The sequence below is a fragment of the Somniosus microcephalus genome, chromosome 12, assembly GCF_052327205.1.
Source record: "Somniosus microcephalus isolate GS21.2 chromosome 12, FLI_Smic_1.0, whole genome shotgun sequence".
Classification (NCBI taxonomy): Eukaryota; Metazoa; Chordata; class Chondrichthyes; order Squaliformes; family Somniosidae; genus Somniosus; species Somniosus microcephalus.
In genome coordinates, this window is record NC_140998.1 from 219,212,888 (window position 1) to 219,237,297 (window position 24,410).

Here is a 24,410-nt window from a genome sequence, read left to right on the forward strand (position 1 = left end):
CTGACGCTTGAGAAAGCGGTCACTATGGCAGCAGCACACGAAGCTGCAGCGAGAGGCACGGCAGTAATGTAGCTACGGTCACCGGAACTCAGTACAAATAAATTGGGTTTGAGTACTGTAAAATGTTATCGTTGTGGAAAGACAACGCACGATCAGAACCAGTGTTGGTTTAAAAACCAAGAATGCAGAACGTGTGGCAGGCTTGGCCACATAGCTAAAGTATGCCGGTCAGGAAAGAAGACCAGCAACAAAAAGTCACCGCAAGGAAAATACATAAAGGTACACAAGATGACAAAGAACAGTTCGACCGAACAGAAGTCAGATTCAGACGCTAGCAGTAATGAACTGGGTAGCTTAAGAGTACACAACGTTGGTAAGGATGCAGATCTCCAGACAATTTGGGTCACCCTTCAGATAGCAGGAGTCCAAGTAAAGATGGAATTGGACACTGGATCGGCATTGACGGTCATGAATAAGAAAGATTACAAAAGGTTATTCCAACATATTCCCCTACGGGATACGGAGATTATATTGAAAACATACACGGGGCAAAGAGTGTACCCCATCGGAAAGATAGAGGTAAAAGTGGTCCACAAGGGCGAAGAAAGCCAAGTAATGGACTTATATGTGCTACCTGAAGGAGGTCCACCACTACTGGGACGGGAGTGGATTAGGAAAATGAATATGGACTGGCACTCCTTGAAGGCACTAACGGTAGATTCCGGGGAAACAGATGTCAAACCTAAACGATTGTCCAAAATATTGGATGATGCTAAAGAGGTGTTCCAGCAGGGACTGGGAACACTGAGAGGAATTACGGCAAACATCAAGATTGATGAACATGCACACCCAAAATTTTTTAAAGCCAGACCGGTACCCTATGCAATACGACCTACTGTAGAAGCGGAACTGGAAGCACTAGAACGTTCAGGTGTACTGTCTAAGGTAGATTGGAATGAGTGGGCTACGCCCATTGTTCCCGTTATGAAACGTCCTGCGAGCAACAAGCCAGGAGAACCAGGGAAGGTTCACATCTGTGGAGATTCCAAAATCACCGTTAATCCGGTGCTTCACACGGTGCAGTATCCGCTTCCGCGGATTGAGGATATTTTTGCTTCGTTGTCTGGCGGGAAACACTTCACCAAGATAGACCTGGCGCAGGCATACTTGCAGATGGAGGTTGAAGAAGAGTCACGCCAATACCTCACGATCAACACGCATCAAGGTTTGTACCGGTACAATAGGCTGGTTTTTGGAGTGGCATCGGCTCCAGCAATTTGGCAGAGGGCCATGGAGCAGGTATTACAGGGAATTCCAGGCACACAATGTTACCTGGACGATATTCTGATTACAGGTGATGGTGATGAAGAACACCTCGCAAACTTGGAACTGGTGCTCAACAGACTGAAAGAGTATGGACTTAGAGTTAATCGGCAGAAATGTGAGTTCTTCCAGAAGCGGATCTCGTACTGTGGTCATGTCATTGACCGGGAGGGGCTTCATAAGTCTCCTGACAAGATAGAGGCAGTTGTAAAGGCTCCCACTCCGGATAATGTCTCTCAGTTGAGGTCATTTCTAGGATTGATTAACTATTACCATAAATTTCTACCAAATCTATCCACGGTACTGCACCCGCTAAACGCTCTTTTACAGAAGGGGGTACCATGGGAATGGAGCGAAAACTGTAAGAAGGCATTTCGCAAAAGCAAAGAATTGATCACCTCAGAGGAAGTGTTGGCTCACTTCAACCCGACACTGCCTATTCGGTTGGCTTGTGATGCTTCTCCATATGGTATTGGGGCAGTACTCTCACACAAGTTGCCAAATGGCACGGAAAGGCCAGTCGCGTTTGCATCCAGATCATTGACCTCCGCTGAGCGCAGCTATGCGCAGATCGATAGGGAGGCTCTCAGCTTTATATGGGGAGTGAAGAAGTTTAATCATTACCTGCAGGGCCAAAAATTCACACTTCTGACAGACCATCAGCCGTTGGTATCCATTTTTAACCCTAAGAAGGGTGTTTCAGTGATGACAGCACAGCGTCTCCAGAGATGGTCCCTTTTCCTAGGGGCACATCAATATCAAATAGAATTCAAAGGTACGAAGCAGCATGGCAATGCTGATGGGCTGTCGCGCCTGCCACTACCTGAAGAAGAAGAAACGACGAAAGTTGACCCTGTTGAGTTATTTCATTCGACCATCATCGAGTGTTTACCAGTCACCAATGCAAGTATTGAAAGAGAAACCAGGAACGACCCGACACTGTCCAGAGTCTACGAGGTGACAGTGAAAGGATGGCCAACACGTGGTGATCCTCTGTTACCGGCATTCTCGGCAAGGCGAGACCAGCTGTCCGTCTGCCATGGTACTTTGGACAAGGGCAGCAGGCGCATGGGAACGCCACCACTTCCAAGTCACACACCATCCTAACTTGGAAATATATCGCCGTTCCTTCATCGTCGCTGGGTCAAAATCCTGGAACTCCCTCCCTAACAGCACTGTGGGAGTACTTTCACGACACGGACTGCAGCGGTTCAAGAATGCGGCTCACCACCACCTTCTCAAGGGCAACTAGGGATCGGCAATTAATGCTGGCCTTGCCAGCGACGCCCACATCCCAAGAATTAATATACTGTATGAAGAAATCATCAGTTCCCTTAAAAACAGGCAAGTTCCCCTAAATATCCAACATTGCCCATTGGGCAGCACGTCCTCGCATCTGAGTCACAAGGTCGTGGGTTCGAGCCCCCACTCCAGAGACTGGAGCACAATATTCAGGATCACACTTCCTGGCGCCAGTACTGAGGGAGCGCCGCACTGTCGGAGGGCAGTACTGAGGGAGCGCCGCACTGTCGGAGGGGCAGTACTGAGGGAGCGCCGCACTGTCGGAGGGGCAGTACTGAGGGGGTGCTGCACTGTCGGAGAGATAGTACTGAGGGAGCACCGCACTGTTGGAGGGACAGTACTGAGGGAGCACCGCTCTGTCGGAGGGGCAATACTGAGGGAGCGCCACACAGTCGGAGGGGCAGTACTGAGGGAGTGCTGCACTGTCGGAGGGACAGTACTGAGGGAGCGCCGCACTGTCGGAGGGATAGTACTGAGGGAGCACCGCACTGTCGGAGGGACAGTACTGAGGGAGCACCACACTGTCGGAGGGGCAATACTGAGGGAGCGCCGCACTGTCGGGGGTACAGTACTGAGGGAGCGCCGCACTGTCGGAGGGGCAGTACTGAGGGAGTGCTGCACTGTCGGAGGGACAGTACTGAGGGAGCGCCGCACTGTCGGGGGGACAGTACTGAGGAAGCACTGCACTGTCGGAGGGGCAGTACTGAGGGAGCGCCGCACTGTCGGAGGGGCAGTACTGAGGGAGCTCTGCACTGTTGGAGGGACAGTACTGAGGGAGCGCTGCACTGTCGGAGGGGCAGCACTGAGGGAGCGCTGCACTGTCGGAGGGACAGTACTGAGGGAGCGGCGCACTGTCGGAGGGGCAGTACTGAGGGAGCACTGCACTGTAGGAGGGATAGTACTGAGGGAGCGGCGCACTGTCGGAGGGGCAGTACTAAGGGAGCGCTGTACTGTAGGAGGGATAGTACTGAGGGAGCGGCGCACTGTCGGAGGGGCAGTACTGAGGGAGCGCCGCACTGTCGGAGGGGCAGTACTGAGGGAGCGGCGCACTGTCGGAGGGGCAGTACTAAGGGAGCGCTGCACTGTAGGAGGGATAGTACTGAGGGAGCGCTGCACTGTCGGAGGGGCACTACTGAGGGAGCGCTGCACTGTAGGAGGGATAGTACTGAGGGAGCGCTGCACTGTCGGAGGGGCAGTACTGAGGGAGCGCCGCACTGTCGGAGGGGCAGTACTGACGGAGCGCCGCACTGTCGGAGGGGCTGTACTGAGGGAGCGCCGCACTGTCGGAGGGGCAGTACTGACGGAGCGCCGCAGTGTCGGAGGGGCAGTACTGAGGGAGCGCCGCACTGTCGTAGGGGCAGTACTGAGGGAGCGCCGCACTGTCGGAGGGGCAGTACTGAGGGAGTGCCTCACTGTCGGAGGGGCAGTACTGAGGGAGCGGCGCACTGTCGGAGGGGCAGTACTGAGGGAGCGCCGCACTGTCGGAGGGGCAGTACTGAGGGAGCGGCGCACTGTCGGAGGGGCAGTACTAAGGGAGCGCTGCACTGTAGGAGGGATAGTACTGAGGGAGCGCTGCACTGTCGGAGGAGCAGTACTGAGGGAGCGCTGCACTGTAGGAGGGATAGTACTGAGGGAGCGCTGCACTGTCAGAGGGGCAGTACTGAGGGAGCGCCACACTGCTGGAGGGGCAGTACTGAGGAAGCACCGCACTGTCGGGGGGACAGTACTGAGGGAGCGCCGCACTGTCGGAGGGGCAGTACAGAGGGAGCGCCACACTGTCGGAGGGGCAGTACTGAGGGAGCGCCGCACTGTCGGAGGGGCAGTACTGACGGAGCGCCGCACTGTCGGAGGGGCTGTACTGAGGGAGCGCCGCACTGTCGGAGGGGCAGTGCTGACGGAGCGCCGCAGTGTCAGAGGGGCAGTACTGAGGGAGCGCCGCACTGTCGGAGGGGCAGCACTGAGGGAGCGCCGCACTGTCGGAGGGGCAGTACTGAGGGAGTGCCGCACTGTCGGAGGGGCAGTACTGAGGGAGCGCCGCACTGTCGGAGGGGCAGTACTAAGGGAGCGCTGCACTGTCGGAGGGGCAGTACTGAGGGAGCGCCGCACTGTCGGAGGGGCAGTACTAAGGGAGCGCCGCACTGTCGGGGGGACTGTACTGAGGGAGCGGCGCACTGTCGGAGGAGCAGTACTAAGGGAGCGCTGCACTGTAGGAGGGATAGTACTGATGGAGCGGCGCACTGTCGGAGGGGCAGTACTAAGGGAGCGCTGCACTGTAGGAGGGATAGTACTGAGGGAGCGGCGCACTGTCGGAGGGGCAGTACTAAGGGAGCGCTGCACTGTAGGAGGGATAGTACTGAGGGAGCGGCGCACTGTCAGAAGTGCATTCATTTGGACATAAAACATCCCACGGGAACTATTTCAAAGAAGAGCAGGAGGTCATTCTCACATTGCTGTTTGTGGGAGCTTGCTGTGCACAAATTGGCTGCCGCGTTTCCTACATTACAACAGTGACCACACTTCAAAAAAAGGACTTACATAAGAGCATAAGAAATAGGAGCAGGAGTAGGCCAATCGGCCCCTCGAGCCTGCTCCGCCATTCAATAAGATCATGGCTGATCTGATCCTAACCGCCAATCTACTATCACAGAACCATCTCCTGAATCTAACAGAATTAGACACACGAAATAGGAGCAGGATCAGGCTACACGGCCCCTGGGCCCGCTCCGCTACCCACAGGGCCATGACCGATCCGAACCTAGACTCATGTCCAAATTCCTGCCCGCTCCCCGTAACCCTTAATTCCCTTTACTTCTAGGAAACTGTGTATTTCTGTTTTAAATTTATGTAATGATGTAGCTTCTACAGCTTTTTGGGGCAGCATATTCCATGGACCTACCACCCTCTGAATGAAGTAGTTCCTCCTCATCTCAGTTTTGAAAGAGCAGCCCCTTATTCTAAGACTATGCCCCCTAGTTCTAGTTTCACCCATCATCGGGAACATCCTCCCCGCATCCACCCGATCCAACCCCTTCACAATCTTATATGTTTCAATAAGATCGCCTCTCATTCTTCTGAACTCCAATGAGTAGAGTCCCAATCTACTCAACCTCTCCTCATATGTCCATCCCCTCATCCCCGGGATTAACCGAGTGAACCTTCTTTGTACTGACTCGAGAGCAAGTATGTCCTTTCTTAAGTATGGACACCAAAACTGTATGCAGTATTCCAGGTGCGGTCTCACCAATACCTTGTACAACTGAAGTAATACCTCCCTATTTTTATATTCTATCCCCCTAGCAATGAAAGCCAACATTGCATTGGCCTTCTTAATCACTTGCTGCACCTGCATACTAACCTTTTGAGTTTCGTGCACCAGGACCCCCAGTTCCCTTTGTACTTCAGTATTTTCCAGTTTCTTGCCATTAAGATAATAACTTGCTCTACGATTTTTCCTGCCAAAGTGCAGAACCTCACACTTTGCAGTATTGTATTCCATCTGCCAAATCTCTGCCCACTTACTTAGCTTGTCTATGTCCCCTTGCAGGTTTTTTATGTCCTCCTCACTCACTACTTTCCCTCCCATCTTAGTATCATCTGCAAACTTTAATATGTTACACTCGGTCCCCTCCTCCAAATCGTTAATATAGATTGTAAAGAGTTGGGGACCCAGCACTGACCCCTGCGGAACACCACTAGTTACTGATTGCCAGTCTGAGAATGAATCATTTATCCCAACTCTCTGCCTTCTGTTAGATAGCCAATCCTCTATCCATGCCAGAATATTACCCCAAATCCCGTGATTTTTTATCTTAAGCAATAATCTTTTGTGTGGCACCTTGTCAAATGCCTTTTGGAAGTCCACTGGTTCCCCTTTATCCACCCTATATGTTACTTCCTCAAAGAACTCCAGCAAATTTGTCAAACATGACTTCCCCTTCATAAAACCATGCTGACTTTGTCCTATTAAATTATGATTATCCAAATGTCCTGTTACTGTCTCCTTAATAATGGACTCCAATATTTTACCTACCACAGATGTTAGGCTAACCGGTCTATAGTTTCCAGCCTTCTGTCTACTGCCCTTTTTAAATAAGTGTGTTACATTAGCAGTTTTCCAGTCTGCCGGAACCTTTGCTGAGTCCAGGGAGTTTTGGAAAACTTACCAATGCATCCACAATACCTACCGTCACTTCCCTCCAGACCCTAGAATGTAAGCCATCAGGTCCAGGTGATTTATCCACCTCGAGTCCCATTATTTTACCGAGTACCACTTCCTTAGTGATTTTGATCGTGTTTAGCTCCTCCCCCGCTATAGCCCCCTGTTTGTCCAGTGTTGGGATATTCTTAGTGTCTTCTACTGTAAAGACTGATACAAAATATTCATTCAGTGTTTTTGCCATCTCCATATTTCCCACCATTAATTCACCGTGAGTCGCTTTGGGACGTCCTGAGATGGTGAGAGGAGCTGGAGAAATGCAAGCGGTTCTTGATCCGCTCTGGAAGGTGTTGTGTAAAACCGGGTTTAGAAAAAGAGAATTTATGTTAACATTGGTTAGACCACACTTGGAGCACTGTGCACAGTTCTGGTCTCCATATACCTTGGTTAGACCACACTTGGAGCACTGTGCACAGTTCTGGTCTCCATATACCTTGGTTAGATCACACTTGGAGCACTGTGCACAGTTCTGGTCTCCATATACCTTAGTTAGACCACACTGGGAGCAATGTGCACAGTTCTGGTCTCCATATACATTGGTTAGACCACACTTGGAGCACTGTGCACAGTTCTGGTCTCCATATACCTTGGTTAGACCACACTTGGAGCACTGTGCACAGTTCTGGTCTCCATATACCTTAGTTAGACCACACTGGGAGCACTGTGCACAGTTCTGGTCTCCATATACATTGGTTAGACCACACTTGGAGCACTGTGCACAGTTCTGGTCTCCATATACCTTGGTTAGACCGCACTTGGAGCACTGTGTTCAGTTCTGGTGTCCATATGCCTTGGTTAGACGACACTTGGAGCACTGTGCATGGTTCCGGTCTCCATATACCTTGGTTAGACCACACGTGGAGCATTGTGCACAGTTCTTGTCTCCATATACCTTGGTTAGACCGCACTTGGAGCACTGTGCACAGTTCTGGTCTCTGTATACCTTGGTTAGACCGCACTTGGAGCACTGTGCACAGTTCTGGTCTCATATATACCTTGGTTAGACCACACTTGGAGCACTGTGCACAGTTCTGGTCTCCATATACCTTGATTAGACCACACTTGCAGCACTGTGCACAGTTCTGGTCTCCATATACCTTGGTTAGACCACACTTGGAGCACTGTGCACAGTTCTGGTCTCCATATACCTTGGTTAGACCACACTTGGTGCACTGTGCACAGTTCTGGTCTCCATATACCTTGGTCAGACCGCACTTGGAGCACTGTACACAGTTCTGGTCTCCGTATACCTTGGTTAGACGACACTTGGAGCACTGTACACAGTTCTGGTCTCCATATACCTTGGTTAGACCGCACTTGGAGCACTGTGCACAGTTCTGGTCTCCATATACCTGGGTTAAACCACACTAGGAGCATTGTGCACAGTTCCAGTTTCCGTATACCTTGGTTAGACCACACTTGATGTGACGTGCACAGTTCTAATCTCCATATTATAAAATTTATATGGAGGCACTGGAAAAGGTGGAATAATGATACCAGAACTGAGAGGTTATACCTATCAGGAAAGACTGAATAAGCTGGAGCTCTTTTCTCTAGAAAGGAGAAGGCTGAGGGGTGACCTGATCGAGGGCTTTAAGATTATGAAGGGGTTCGATAGGGTAGACGTAGAGAAGATGCTTCCACTTGTGGGGAAGACCATCAATATAAGATAGTTACTAATAAATCCAATAGGGAATTCAGGAGAAACTTCTTTACCCAGAGAGTGGTGAGAATGGGGAACTCGCTACCACAGGGAGTGGTTGAGGTGAAGAGCAGAGATACATTTAAGGGGAAGCTGGATAAACACACGAGGGAGAAAGGAGTAGAAGGATATGGTGATGGGGTGAGATGAAGATGGGTGGGAGGAGGCAGGTGTTGATGGGGTGAGATGAGGAGGGGTGGGAGGAGGCTGGTGTTGATGGGGTGAGATGAAGAAGGGTGGGAGGGGGCTGGTGTTGACGGGGTGAGATGAAGAGAGGTGGGAGGAGGTTGGTGTTGATGGGGTGAGATGAAGAGGGGTGGGAGGAGGCTGGTGTTGATGGGGCGAGATGAAGAGGGGTAGGAGGAGGCTGGTGTTGATGGGGTGAGATGAAGAAGGGTAGGAGGAGGCTGGTGTTGATGGGGTGAGATGAAGAGGGGTGGGAGGAGGCTGGTGTTGATGGGGTGAGATGAAGAGGGTGGGAGGAGGCTGGTGTTGATGGGGAGAGATGAAGAGGGGTTGGAGTAGTCTGGTGTTGATGGGGTGAGATGAAGATGGTGGGAGGAGGCAGGTGTTGATGGGGTGAGATGAAGAGGGGAGGGATGAGGTTGGTGTGGATGGGGTGAGATGAAGAGGGGTGGGAGGAGGCTGGTGTTGATGGGGTGTGATGAAGAGGGGTGGGAGGAGGCTGGTGTTGATGGGGTGAGATGAAGAGGGGTGGGAGGAGGCTGGTGTTGATGGTGTGAGATGAAGAGGGGTGGGAGGAGGCTGGTGTTGATGGGGTGAGATGAAGAGGGGTGAGAGGAGGCTGGTGTGGAGCATAAACATCGGCACAGAGTGCTGGGGCCAAATGACCTGTTTCTGGGCTGTAGATTCTGTGTAAAATATACATGAAGATAATTAATTCTCTTCCCAAGAATAAATGGACCAAACTTTCTTTCAGATCGACCCAGGGACTTACAGCTTTCTTACAGCTTAAATGGTCAAAAGATGAACTCCCTAACTGAAGTTAAAGAACACGACGAGCTGAATGTAACCTGTGTGAGTGACAGCAGTGATCCACCAGTAACAGCCTACTCCTGGTACAAGATGTCTTACTCTGCGAGTAGAACTACCGATCAGATACTCCTCTTCACTGATATCAATAAACAAGACAGAGGTCAATACTACTGTCAGGCCACGAATGATGTTGGAACAAGGAGGTCAGAGGGCATCAGAATCAACGTTCTGTGTGAGTAGTCCTCAGCATCCCATCCTGAATCTGGAGTAACCATTCATTTGTATCTCTCTGATCTGTTAAACAACTTCTAGAGGTTCTTGGGTTCCAGTCCCAACACTCCCAAAGGTGCAAGTCCCGTAATCCTAGGCCAACGCTTCCTGGAGATAGTGCACAGGGAGTGCCGCAATGTCCGAGGGACAGTACCGAGGGAGCGCCGCACTGTCAGAGGGGCAGTACTGAGGGAGCGCTGCACTGTCGGAGGGGCAGTACTGAGGGAGGGCCGCACTGTCGGAGGGGCAGTGCTGAGGGAGCGCCGCACTGCCGGAGAGCCAGCACTCAGGGAGAGCCACACTGTCGGAGGGGCAGTACTCAGGGAGTGCCGCACTGTCGGAGGGGCAGTGCTGAGGGAGTGCTGCACTGTCGGAGCGGCAGTACTGAGGGAGCGCCGCACTGTCGGAGGGTCAGTACTGAGGGAGTGCCGCACTGTCGGAGGGGCAGTACTGAGGGAGCGCCGCACTGTCGGGGGGGCACTGCTGAGGGAGCGCTGCACTATCGGAGGGGCAGTACTGAGGGAGCGCTGCACTGTCGGAGGGGCAGTACTGAGGGAGGGCTGCACTGTCGGAGGGGCAGTGCTGAGGGAGCGCCACACTGCCGGAGAGCCAGCACTCAGGGAGAGCCACACTGTCGGAGGGGCAGTACTCAGGGAGTGCCGCACTGTCGGAGGGGCAGTGCTGAGGGAGTGCTGCACTGTCGGAGCGGCAGTACTGAGGGAGCGCCGCACTGTCGGAGGGTCAGTACTGAGGGAGTGCCGCACTGTCGGAGGGGCAGTACTGAGGGAGCGCCGCACTGTCGGGGGGGCACTGCTGAGGGAGCGCTGCACTATCGGAGGGGCAGTACTGAGGGAGTGCCGCACTGTCGGAGGGGAAGTACTGAGGGAACACCGCACTGTCGGATGGGCGGTACTGAAGGAGTGTCACACTGTCGGAGGGGCAGTACTGCGGTAGCTTTACTCTGTATCTTAGACATGCTGCACCTGCCCTGGGAGTGTTTGATGGGAAAGTGTAGAGGCAGCTTTACTCTGTATCTAACCCCATGCTGTACCTGGCATGGGAGTGTTTGAAGGGCCAGTGTACAGGGGGCTTTACTCTGTATCTAACCCGTGCTGTACCTGCCCTGGGAGTGTTTGATGGGGTCAGTGTAGAGGGAGCGTTACTCTGTATCTAACCCGTGCTGTACCTGCCCGAGGAGTGTTTGATGGGACAGTGTAGAGGGAGCTTTACTCTGTATCTATCCCGCGCTGGGAGTGTTTGATGGGACATTGTAGAGGGAGCTTTACTCTGTATCTAACCCGTGCTGTACCTGCCCCGGGAGTGTTTGATGGGGACAGTGTAGAGGGAGCTTTACTCTGTATCTAACCCCGTGCTGCTCCTGCCCTGGGAGTGTTTGATGGGACAGTGTAGAGGGAGCTTTACTCTGTATCTAATCCGAGCTGTACCTGCCCTGGGAGTGTTTGATGGGACATTGTAGAGGGAGCTGTGCTCTGTATCTCACCCGTGCTGCACCTACCCTGGGAGTGTTTGATGGGACAGTGTCGAGGGAGCTTTACTCTGTATCTAACCCGTGCTGTACCTGCCCTAGGAGTGTTTGATGGGACAGTGTAGAGGGAGCTTTACTCTGTACCTAAACCCGTGCTATACCGGCCGTGGGAGTGTTTGATGGGACAGTGTAGAGGGAGCTTTACTCTGTATCTAACCCGTGCTATACCGGCCGTGGGAGTGTTTGATGGGACAGTGTAGAGGGAGCTTTACTCTGTATCTAACCCGTGCTATACCTGCCCTGGGAGTGTTTGATGGGACAGTGTAGAGGGAGCTTTACTCTGTATCTAACCCGTGCTGTACCTGCCCTGGGAGAGTTTGATGGGACAGTGTAGAGGGAGCTTTACTCTGTATCTAACCCTGTGCTGTACCTGCCCTGGGAGTGTTTGATGGGACAGTGTAGATGGAGCTTTACTCTGTATCTAACCCGGTGCTGTACCTGCCCTGGGAGTGTTTGATGGGACAGTGTATAGGGAGCTTTACTCTGTATCTAACCCGTGCTGTACCTGCCCTGGGATTGTTTGATGGGACAGTGCGGAGGGAGCTTTACTCTGTATCTAACCCTGTGCTGTACCTGCCCTGGGAGTGTTTGATGGGATAGTGTAGAGGGAGCTTTACTCTGTATCTAACCCGTGCTGTACCTGCCCTGGGAGTGTTTCATGGGACAGTGTAGAGGGAGCTTTACTCTGTATCTAACCCCGTGCTGTACCTGCACTGGGAGTGTTTGATGGGACAGTGTAGAGGAAGCTTTACTCTGTATCTAACCGGTGCTGTACCTGCCCTGGGAGTGTTTGACGGGACAGTGTAGAGGAAGATTTACTCTGCATCCAACCCGTGCTGTACCTGCCCTAGGAGTGTTTGATGGGACAGTGTAGAGGGAGCTTTGCTCTGTACCTAACCCCGTGCTATACCTGCCGCAGGAGTGTTTGATGGGACAGTGCAGAGGGAGCTTTGCTCTGTATCTAACCCGTGCTGCACCTACCCTGGGAGTGTTTGATGGGACAGTGTAGAGGGAGCGTTACTCTGTCTCTAACCCGTGCTGTACCTGCCCAAGGAATGTTTGATGTGGCAGTGCAGAGGGAGCTTTACTCTGTATCTAACCCGTGCTATACCTGTGCTGGAAGTGTTTGATGGGACAGTGTAGAGGGAGATTTACTCTGTATCTAACCCGTGCTATACCTGCCCTGGGAGTGTTAGATGGGACAGTGTAGAGGGAGCTTTACTCTGTACCTAACCCCATGCTATACCTGCCGTGGGAGTGTTTGATGGGACAGTGTAGAGGGAGCTTTGCTCTGTATCTAACCCGTGCTGTACCTGCCCGAGGAGTGTTTGATGGGACAGTATAGAGGGAGCTTTACTCTGTACCTAACCCGTGCTGTACCTGCTCTGGGAGTGTTTGATGGGACAGTGTAGAGGGAGCTTTACTCTGTATCTAACCCTGTGCTGTACCTGCCCTGGGAGTGTTTGATGGGACAGTGTAGAGGGAGCTTTACTCTGTATCTAACCCGTGCTGTAACTGCCCTGGGAGTGTTTGATGGGACAGTGTAGAGGGAGCTTTACTCTGTATCTAACCCCGTGCTGTACCTGCCCTGGGAGTGTTTGATGGGACAGTGTAGAGGGAGCTTTACTCTGTATCTAACCCCGTGCTGTACCTGCCCTGGGAGTGTTTGATGGGACAGTGTAGAGGGAGCTTTACTCTGTATCTAACCCGTGCTGTACCTGTCCTGGGAGTGTTTGATGGGACAGTGTAGAGGGAGCTTTACTCTGTATCTAACCCCGTGCTGTACCTGCTCTGGGAGTGTCTGATGGGACAGTGTAGAGGGAGCTTTACTCTGTATCTAACCCGTGCTGTACCTGCCCTGGGAGTGTTTGATGGGACAGTGTAGAGGGAGCTTTACTCTGTATCTAACCCGTGCTGTACCTGCCCTGGGAGTGTTTGATGGGACAGTGTAGAGGGAGCTTTACTCTGTATCTAACCCGTGCTGTACCTGCTCTGGGAGTGTTTGATGGGACAGTGTAGAGGGAGCTTTACTCTGTATCTAACCCCGTGCTGTACTTGCCCTGGGAGTGTTTGATGGGACAGTGTAGATGGAGCTTTACTCTGTATCTAACCCGTGCTGTATCGGCCCTGGGAGTGTTTGATGGGACAGTGTAGATGGAGCTTTACTCTGTATCTAACCCGTGCTGTATCGGCCCTGGGAGTGTTTGATGGGACAGTGTAGAGGGAGCTTTACTGTGTATCTAACCTGTGCTGTACCTGCCCTGGGAGTGTTTGATGGGACAGTGTAGAGGGAGCTTTACTCTGTATCTAACCCGTGCTGTACCTGCCCTGGGAGTGTTTGATGGGACAGTGTAGAGGGAGCTTTACTCTGTATCTAACCCGTGCTGTATCGGCCCTGGGAGTGTTTGATGCTGGGTGGATAATATCTCAAGTTCCTTTGCCTTATACCCAGCCGCTCGTCAAGCTGAAAAGTTAGGTAATTCTGGCCTTTCCCTGTAAGATGTTTGAGAAAATATTAACAGAAGAAAATATTTCATTGCAGTTCCTCCCACCAACGTGCGAATTGAATTTTGGGGTTCTGCTACAGTTGGTGAATATTTTACATTAAACTGTCGATCCGAATCCAATCCGGCGGCTCAGTCCTTCTCCTGGAAGAAATTCTGCAAAGACACTTCAATACCCCTGTTGGTGCTTTCTTCTCAATATCGATTCCCTGTTTCAAGGGAGGATGCTTCGTGTCAGATTTACTGCACGGCAGAGAATAGCATTGGTGAACAGGAGTCCCAACCCATAACCATGAATGTGCAATGTAAGTATTGACACTGTTATAGATAGTCTACCAAACATATACAATGTGAGATACCCCCTACCCAACCTGTACAGTGTGATATACCCTCTACCCAACCTATAGAGTGTGATATACCCTCTACCCAAATTGTACAGTGTGATATACCCTCTACCCAACCTGTACAGTGTGATATACCCTCTACCCAACCTGTACAGTGTGATATACCCTCTATCCAAACCTGTACAGTGTGATATACCATCTACCCAACCTATACAGTGTGATATACCATCTACCCAACCTATGCAGTGTGATATACCCTCTACCCAACCTATAGATTGTGATATTCCCTCTACCCAACCTAGAGTGTGATATACTCTCTACCCAACCTGTACGGTGTGATATACACTCTGCCCAAACTGTACAGTGTGATATACACTCTACCGAACATATAGATTGTGATATACACTCTACCCAACCTATAGAGTGTGAGATACCCTCCACCCAACCTATAGAGTGAGATATACCCTCTACCCAACCTGTCCAGTGTGATATACCCTCTACCCAACCTGTATAGTGTGATATACCCTCTACCCAACCTATAGAGTGTGATATACCCTCTACCCAACCTGTACAGTGTGATATATGCTCTACCCAACCTATAGAATGTGATATACCCTCTACCCAACCTGTACAGTGTGATATACCCTCTACCCAACCTCTACAGTGTGCTATACCCTCTACCCAACCTGTACAGTGTGATATACCCTCGACCCAACCTATAGCGTGTGATGTACCCTCTACCCAAACTGTACACTGTGATATACACTTTACCCAACATATAGATTGTGATATACACTCTACCCATCCTATAGAGTGTGATATACCCTCCACCCAACCTATAGACTGAGATATACCCTCTACCCAACCGGTACAGTGTGATATACCCTCTACCCAACCTGTACAGTGTGATATACCCTCTGCCCAACCTATAGAGTGTGATATACACTCTACCCAACCTGTACAGTGTGATATACCCTCTACCCAACCTATACAGTGTGATATACTCCCTACCCAACCTTTAGACTGTGATATACCCTCTACCCAACCTGTACAGTGTGATATACCATCTACCCAACCTATACAGTGTGATATACTCTCTACCCAACCTATAGACTGTGATATACCCTCTACCCAGCCTATACAGTGTGATATACCCTCTATCCAACCAACACAGTGTGATATAACATCTACCCCACCTATACCGTGTGATGTAGCCTCCACCCCACCTGTACAGAGTGATATACACTCTACCCAACTATACAGTGTGATATACACTCTACCCAACCTGCACAGTGTGAAATACACTCTACCCAACCTGCACACTGTGATATATTCCCTACCCAACCTATACAGTGTGATATACATGCTACCAAATCTTTAGTGTGTGATATAATCTCTACCGAACCTGTACAGTGTGATACACCATCTACCCAACCTATACAGTGTGATATACCCTCTACCCAACCTGTACAGTGTGATATACCCTCTACCCAACCTGTAGAGTGTGATATGCCCTCTACCCAACCTGTACAGTGTGATATACCATCTACCCAACCTATACAGTGTGATATACACTCTACCCAACCTGTACAGTGTGATATACCCTCTAACCAACCTGTACAGTGAGATATACCCTCTACCCAACCTATAGAGTGTGATATATCCTCTACCCAACCGGTACAGTGTGATATGCCTCTACCCAACCTGTACAGTGAGATATACCCTCTACCCAACCTAGAGTGTGATATACACTCTGCCCAAAACTATACAGTGTGATATACCCTCTTCCCAACCTATACAGTGTGATATACCCTCCACCCAACCTATACAATGTGATATACACTCTACCCAATGGGTACAGTGTGATATACCCTCTACCCAACCTGTACAGTTTCATATGCCCTCTACCAAACCTGTACATCGTGATATACACTCTACACAACCTGCACAGTGTGATATACTCCCTACCCAACCTAAACAGTGTGATATACATGCTACCAAACCTTTAGTGTGTGACATAATCTCTACCGAACCTGTACAGTGTGAAACACCCTCTACCCAACCTATACAGTGTGATATACCCTCTACCCAACCTGTACAGTGTGATATACCCTCTACCCAACTTGGAGAGTGAGACATAACCTCTACCCAACCTGTAGAGTGTGATATGCCCTCTACCCAACCTGTAAAGTGTGATATACCCTCTACCCAACCTGTACAGTGTGATATATCATCTACCCAAACTATGCAGTGTGATATACACTCTACCCAACCTGTACAGTGTGATATACCCTCTATCCAACCTATAGAGTGTGATATGCGCCTCACTCAACATGTTCAGTGTGATATACATTCTACCCAACCTGTACAGTGTGATATACCCTCTACCCAACCTGTACAGTGTGATATACCCTCTACCCAACCTGTACAGTGGGATATACTCTCTACCCAATGGGTACAGAGTGTCATAACCTCTACCAAACCTGTACAGTGAGATATAATATCTACCCAATGTGTACAGTGTAATATACACTCTACCCAACCTATAGAATGTGATATACCCTCTACTGAACCTGCACAGTGTGATATACACTCTACCAAATGTATAGAGTGTGATATATCCTCTTCCCAATCTATACAGTGTGATATATCCTCTACCCAACCAATAATATGTTATATATATCCCCTACCCAACCTATACAGTAAGATATACACTCTACCCAAACTATAGAGTGTGATATGCACTCTACCCAACCTGTACAGTGTGGTACCTGTACAGTGTGGTATACCCTCTACCCAACCTTTACTGTGTGATATACCCTCTACCCAACCTATACAGTGTGATATACACTCTACCCAATGGGAAAAGTGTGATATACCCTCTACCCAACCTGTACAGTATGCTATACCTTCTACCCAACCTGTACATTGTGAAATACCCTCTACCAACCTATAGAGTGTGATATACACTCTACCCAACCTGCACAGTGTGATATGCGCTATGCCCAACATATACAGTGTGATATACACACTACCAAACCTTGAGTGTGCTACACACTCTACCCAAACTGTACAGTGTGATACACCCTCTACCCAACCTATACAGTGTGATATACACTCTACCCAACCTGTACAGTGTAATATACCCTCTACCAAACCTAGAGAGTGTGACTTAACGTCTACCCAACCTGTAGAGTGTGATATACCCTCTACCCAACCTGTACAGTGTGATATACCCTCTACCCAACCTGTAAAGTGTGATATGCTATCTACCCAACCTATGCAGTGTGATATACCCTCTACCCAACCTGTACAGTGTGATATACCCTCTACCCAACATGTAAAGTGTGATATGCTATCTACCCAACCTGTACAGTGTGATATACACTCTACCCAACCTGTACAGTGTGATATACCCTCTACCCAACCTGTACAGTGTGATAGACCCTCTACCCAACCTGCACAGTGTGATATACACTCTACCCAACCTGTACAGTGTGATATACCATCTACCCAACCTGTACAGTGTGATGGACCCTCTACCCAACCTGCACAGTGTGATATACCCTCTACCCAACCTGTACAGTGTGATAGACCCTCTACCCAACCTGTACAGTGTGATAGACCCTCTACCCAACCTGCACAGTGTGATATACCATCTACCCAATGGGTACAGTGTGATATACCCTTTACACAACCTGTAGTGTGAGATACCCTTTACCCAACCTATATAGTGTGATATACACTCTACCCAACCTGTAAAGTGTGATATACCCTCTACCCAATTTAGAGAGTGAGTCATACCCTCTTCCCAACCTGTAGATTGTGATATACCCTCTACCCAACCTGTAGAATGTGATATACCCTCTTCCCAAACTGTAAAGTGTGATATACCCTCTTCCCAACCTATGCAGTGTGATATACCCCATCCCCAAACTGTACAGTGTGATATACCCTCTACCCAACCTGTACAGTGTGATATACCCTCTACCCAACCTGTACAGTGTGATATACCCTCTACCCAACCTGCACAGAGTGATTTACCCTCTACCCAGTGGGTACAGTGTGATAAACCCTCTACCCACCTGTACAGTGTTATATAGCATCTACCCAACCTGTACTGTGTGATATACCCTCTACCCAGCTTATAGAGTGTGATATACCCTCTACCCAACCTATAAAGTGTGGCATAGCCTCTACCAAACCGTTAGAGTGAGATATACACTCTACCCAACCTGTACGGTGTGACATGCCCTCTACCCAATCTGTACAGTGTGATTTACCCCCTACCCAAGCTATAGAGTGTTATATACCCCCTACTCAACCTGTAAAGTGTGATATACATTCTACCCAACCTGTATACTGTGATATACCCTCTACCCAACCTATAAAGTGTGATATGCCGTCTAGCCATCCTATACAATATCATATACCCTGGTCCAAACATTTAGTGTGTGATATACCCTCTACCCAACGTGTACAGTGTGATACACACTCTACCCAAGCTGTACAGTGGGATATACACTCTACCCAACATGTACAGTATGATAGACCCTCTCCCCGACCTGTAAAGTGTGATATACCTTCTACCCAACCTGCGCAGTGTGATATACTCTCTACCTAATGGGTACAGTGTGATATACCTTCTAACCAACCTGTACAGTGTGAGACACCCACTACCCAACCTATGCAATGTGATATACCCTCTACCAAACCAGTACAGTGTGATATACCCTCTACCCAACCTGTACAGTGTGATATACCCTCTACCCAACCTGCACAGTGTGATATACCCTCTACCAAACCTGTACAGTGTGATATATCCTCTACCCAACCTGCAGAGGTTGATTTACCCTCTACCCAATGGGTACAGTGTGATATACCCTCTACCCAACCTGTACAGTGTGATATAACATCTACCCAACCTGTACAGTGTGATATACCCTCTACCCAACCTATAGAGTGTGATATACCCTCTACCCAACCTATACAGTGTGATATACCTTCTACCCAAACTATACAGTGTGATATATCCTTAACCCAACAAATAAATTGTGATATATCCCCTACCTAACCTATATAGTATGATATACACTCTACCCAACCTATACAGTGTGATATACCCTCTACCCAACCTGTACAGTGTGATATACCTTCTACCCAACCTATACAGTGTGATATACACTATACCCAATGGGTACAGTGTGAAACACCCTCTACCCAACCTGTACAGTGTGCTATACCCTCTACCCAACCTGTACATTGTGATATCCTCTCTACCCAGCCTACAGAGTGTGATATACACTCTACCCAACCTGTACAGTGTGATATACCCTCTACCCAACCTGCACAGTGTGATATACCCCCTACCCAAGCTATAGTGTGATATACCACCTGCTCAACCTGTACAATGTGATATACATTCTACCCAACCTGTAAAGTGTGATATCCCCTCTACCCAACCTGTACAGTGAGATATACCCTCTACCCAACCTAGAGTGTGATATGCCCTCTGCCCAAAACTGTACAGTGTGATATACCCTCTTCCCAACCTATACAGTGTGATATACCCTCTACCCAACCTATACAATGTGATATACACTCTACCCAATGGATACAGTGTGATATACCCTCTACCCAACCTGTACAGTTTCATATGCCCTCTACCAAACCTGTACATCGTGATATACACTCTACACAACATAGAGTGTGATATACACTCTACCCAACCTGCACAGTGTGATATACTCCCTACCCAACCTAAACAGTGTGATATACATGCTACCAAACCTTTAGTGTGTGACATAATCTCTACCGAACCTGTACAGTGTGATACACCCTCTACCCAACCTATACAGTGTGATATACCCTCTACCCAACCTGTACAGTGTGATATACCATCTACCCAAACTATGCAGTGTGATATACACTCTAACCAACCTGTACAGTGTGATATACACTCTATCCAACCTATAGAGTGTGATATACGCCCCACTCAACATGTTCAGTGTGATATACATTCTACCCAACCTGTAGAGTGTGAAATACCCTCTACCTAACCTGTAAAGTGTGATATACTCTCTACCCAAACTGTACAGTGTGATATACTCTCTACCCAACATGTACAGTGTGATATACCCTCTACCCAACCTGTACAGTGTGATATACCCTCTACCCAACGTGTACAGTGTGATATACCCCCTACCCAATGGGTACTGTGTGACATGCTGTGGTAAACCACTTTTATCGTTACACTATAGTTATCACTGTTGTATTGTTATCACCGTTATCACTGTTGTGTCACGATACGAGGTCGCCTCTTGTCGCGCTGTTATACCTGGGCTGACCACCTCCGACTCCGCCCATGGCTCCACCTACCTGCCCAGGTATAAAGGTAGTCGACTGGCTGGTATTCCTCCTTGTTGGACCCGATCACCCACGAGGGTGGGCTCTGTTATTTAGTCAATAAAAACCTTTAGTTACGTTCCTAACTCGTCGCTTTTTATTGGACGAATTGATAGGTATATCAATTTTATTGACTAAATTTTAAAGATGTCTACTATTGGCCAGCCAGAAGCCCTCCCAGAAGCACAGCCACACCAGCCGGCTTGGCTGCAAGCCCTCAAACCACCGTACCTGGATCTAAACCCACAGGCAGCAAACGCAGCCCTCAACTTCAAACACTGGCTGGACTGCTTCGAATCCTACCTGGAAGAATCCGGCGCCCCGCAGAGATCCAAACTAAGACTTCTGAACGCCCAAGCGAGCCCGAGAGTATACGCACTCATCCAGGACACGACTACGTACGAGGCCGCTATCAACCTACTGAAACAGCAGTACCGCAGCCCGGTAAATTACATGTACACCAGGCACCTCCTAAGATCCCGCCCGCAACAGCCAGGAGAGTCTGTAGCTGAATTTTTACGGGCGCTAAGAGCACTCGGCAGGAACTGTGACTTTAAAGCGGTGACGGCTGTTGAAAATACGGAAGATAATATCCGCGATGCCTTTGTGAAAGGCCTACGGTCCGACTACTCACGGCAAAGACTGCTTGAAGCTAAAGACCTCGACCTGGACAAAGCTGAAGCCCTAGCTCTCTCCCTGGAGGTGGCCCATCAGGACCAGGAGGCGTTTTCCAGGTACTGCTCGCGACCCTGGGACTCGGGCCCGACCCCTACCGCAATACCCTTCGCAGCGCCGCCCCCGGGACCTACCTCAGCGTCGGCGTCCCGGACCCGACCGGGCCCGCCACCCCCGGTACCGGCTCCGACATCGGGCACCCGCGATCGGGCCGCCGGCTGCTTCTTTTGCGGCCAGGAGAAGCATACGAGGTCGCGCTGCCCAGCCAGGAACTCTACCTGCGCAACCTGCAGGAAGAAAGGCCACTTCTCTAAGGCCTGCAGGAGCGGATCTTCAGAGGCCAGCAGTGCCTCATGCGAACTGTGGGGGCGGCCATCTTCTTTCATGGCAACTGAGGCCAGTATCCCCACACGTGAGTCATGGGGGCGGCCATCTTTGATCAAGGCAACCAACCCCAATAGTGCCTCATGTGAGTTATGGGGGCAGCCATCTTCTCCGCCATTTTGTCCTACCTCGTGGGAGACGCCATTTTACCCACCACGCCCGACTGCCACCGGGCCCCCGGACCCGACGACCGCCTCGCCCGCAGACGACAACGACTCGCTTACCTACACGCTAGCCTCCGTCACTCTGGATCAAGCCCGCCCACACCACCTGTCCAAGTCGATGATGGACATCAAAGTAAACGGCCACGCCACGACCTGCCTGTTCGACAGCGGAAGCATGGAGAGCTTCATCCACCCAGACACGGTGAGCCACTACTCCCTCCCTGTCCTGCCAACGCGCAACCGAATCTCGATGGCATCGAGGTCCCACACCACGGACATTAGCGGCTACTGTGCTGTGACCTTGTCGGTTAAGGGTACAGAGTATAAAAACTTTAAACTCCTCGTCCTCCCCCAGCTCTGCGCTGCCGTCCTACTAGGGCTGGACTTCCAATCCCACCTCCAAAGTGTAACCCTAGCATACGGTGGACCCCTCCCCCCACTCACAGTCGACAACCAGCGAATGTTAAACCGCCCACCGCGTAACACCTGCAGCCTATCCACCCTCAAGGTGCCGCCACCTTCCCTGTTCGCTAACCTCACCCCCGACTGCAAACCCGTCGCTACCAAGAGCAGGCGGTACAGCGCTGGGGACAGAGCTTTCATTAGCTCTGAGGTGCAGCGTCTCCTGAAGGAGGGCATCATCGAGGGGAGCAACAGCCCCTGGCGTGCCCAGGTCGTGGTCGTTAAGACCGGTGATAAAAATCGCCTGGTCATCGACTACAGCCAGACCATAAACAGATACACCCAGCTGGACGCATACCCCCTTCCCCGCATATCTGACATGGTCAATCAGATTGCACAATACCGCGTATTCTCGACCATCGACCTTAAGTCGGCCTACCACCAACTCCCTATCCACCCCGAGGACCGCCAGTACACCGCCTTCGAGGCGAATGGGCGCCTATACCACTTCCTTAGGGTCCCCTTCGGTGTCACCAACGGGGTCTCGGTCTTCCAAAGGGAGATGGACCGGATGGTTGACCAGAACGGACTGCAGGCCACATTCCCCTACCTAGATAACGTCACCATCTGCGGCCGCGACCGGCAGGACCACGACGTGAATCTGGAGAAATTCCTCCGTACAGCCCAACGGCTGAACCTCACCTACAATAAGGAGAAATGTGTGTTTAACACCTCGCGCCTTGCCATCCTTGGCTGTGTAGTAGAGAACGGACTCATCGGCCCCGACCCCGAAAGAATGCGCCCCCTCATGGAGCTACCCCTCCCCCACTGCCCTAAGGCACTTAAGAGAACCCTGGGGCTCTTCGCCTACTATGCCCAATGGGTGCCCAATTATGCGGACAAAGCCAGACCCCTCATGAAGTCCACATCCTTCCCCCTTACAGAGGAAGCATGCGCAGCCTTCTCCCTCATTAAGGGAGACATTGCCAAGGCCACTATGCACGCAGTGGATGAGTCCATCCCCTTCCAAGTCGAGAGCGATGCATCCGACTTCGCCCTAGCCGCCACCCTTAACCAGGAGGGGAGACCGGTGGCCTTCTTCTCAAGGACCCTACAGGGCCCTGAGATCCGACACTCGTCGGTCGAGAAGGAGGCCCAGGCGATTGTGGAGGCGGTACGACGCTGGAGGCACTACCTGGCAGGCAAACGATTTACCCTCCTTACCGACCAACGTTCGGTCGCTTTTATGTTTAATAACAAGCTGAGGGGCAAAATCAAGAATGACAAGATCTTGAGGTGGAGAATCGAGCTCTCCACCTACGATTATGATATCTTGTACCGGCCAGGTAAGCTGAACGAACCCCCCGATGCTCTGTCACGAATTACATGCGCCAGCGCGCAAAGTGATAGACTTCAGACCCTCCACAACGACCTCTGCCACCCCGGGGTCACCAGACTTTACCACTTCATTAAGGCCCGCAACCTGCCCTACTCCATCGAGGAGGTCAGGACCATAACCAGGAACTGCCAGACCTGTGCCGAGTGCAAACCGCACTTCTTTAGGCCGGACAGAGCAAGCCTGATCAAGGCCACCCGCCCCTTCGAGCGCCTGAGCATCGACTTTAAGGGGCCCCTCCCGTCCTCTGACCGTAACGTGTACTTCCTCAACATTGTTGATGAGTACTCCCGTTTCCCCTTTGCCTTCCCCTGCCCAGACATGACCAGTACCACGGTCATTAAATGCCTGAACGACCTCTTCGCCTTGTTCGGGTTCCCAAACTATATACATAGTGACCGGGGCTCCTCTTTCATGAGCGAGGAACTCCGTCAGTTCCTACTAGCGAGAGGTATTGCAGCAAGTAGGACCACCAGCTACAACCCCCAAGGGAACGGCCAGGTGGAAAGAGAGAACGCGACGGTATGGAAGGCCGTCCTCTTAGCCTTAAAGTCTAAGGGCCTCCCAACCTCCCGCTGGCAGGAAGTCCTCCCGACAGCGCTGCACTCCATCCGGTCACTACTTTGCACTGCCGTTAACGCCACCCCCCATGAACGAATGTTTGTTTTCCCCAGGAAGTCGACTACGGGAACCACTCTATCAACCTGGCTGACCTCTCCGGGGCCCGTCTTGCTGCGAAAGCACGTGAGGGCCCATAAAACAGACCCCCTGGTCGAGAGGG

General features: G+C 50.7%; 1 protein-coding gene across 1 annotated transcript in view; it reads left to right on the top strand.

Annotated features, from left to right (window-relative positions):
• Nucleotides 1-24,410, top strand: part of LOC147110139 (B-cell receptor CD22-like) — a gene marked incomplete at its 5' end in the record, with an annotated part of 58,856 nt that overhangs the window by 16,634 nt on the left and 17,812 nt on the right. Inside the window, 2 exon segments of the mRNA XM_086002471.1 lie at nucleotides 9,484-9,771; nucleotides 13,898-14,164. Of these exon segments, the coding sequence (XP_085858597.1) occupies nucleotides 9,484-9,771; nucleotides 13,898-14,164 (555 nt within the window).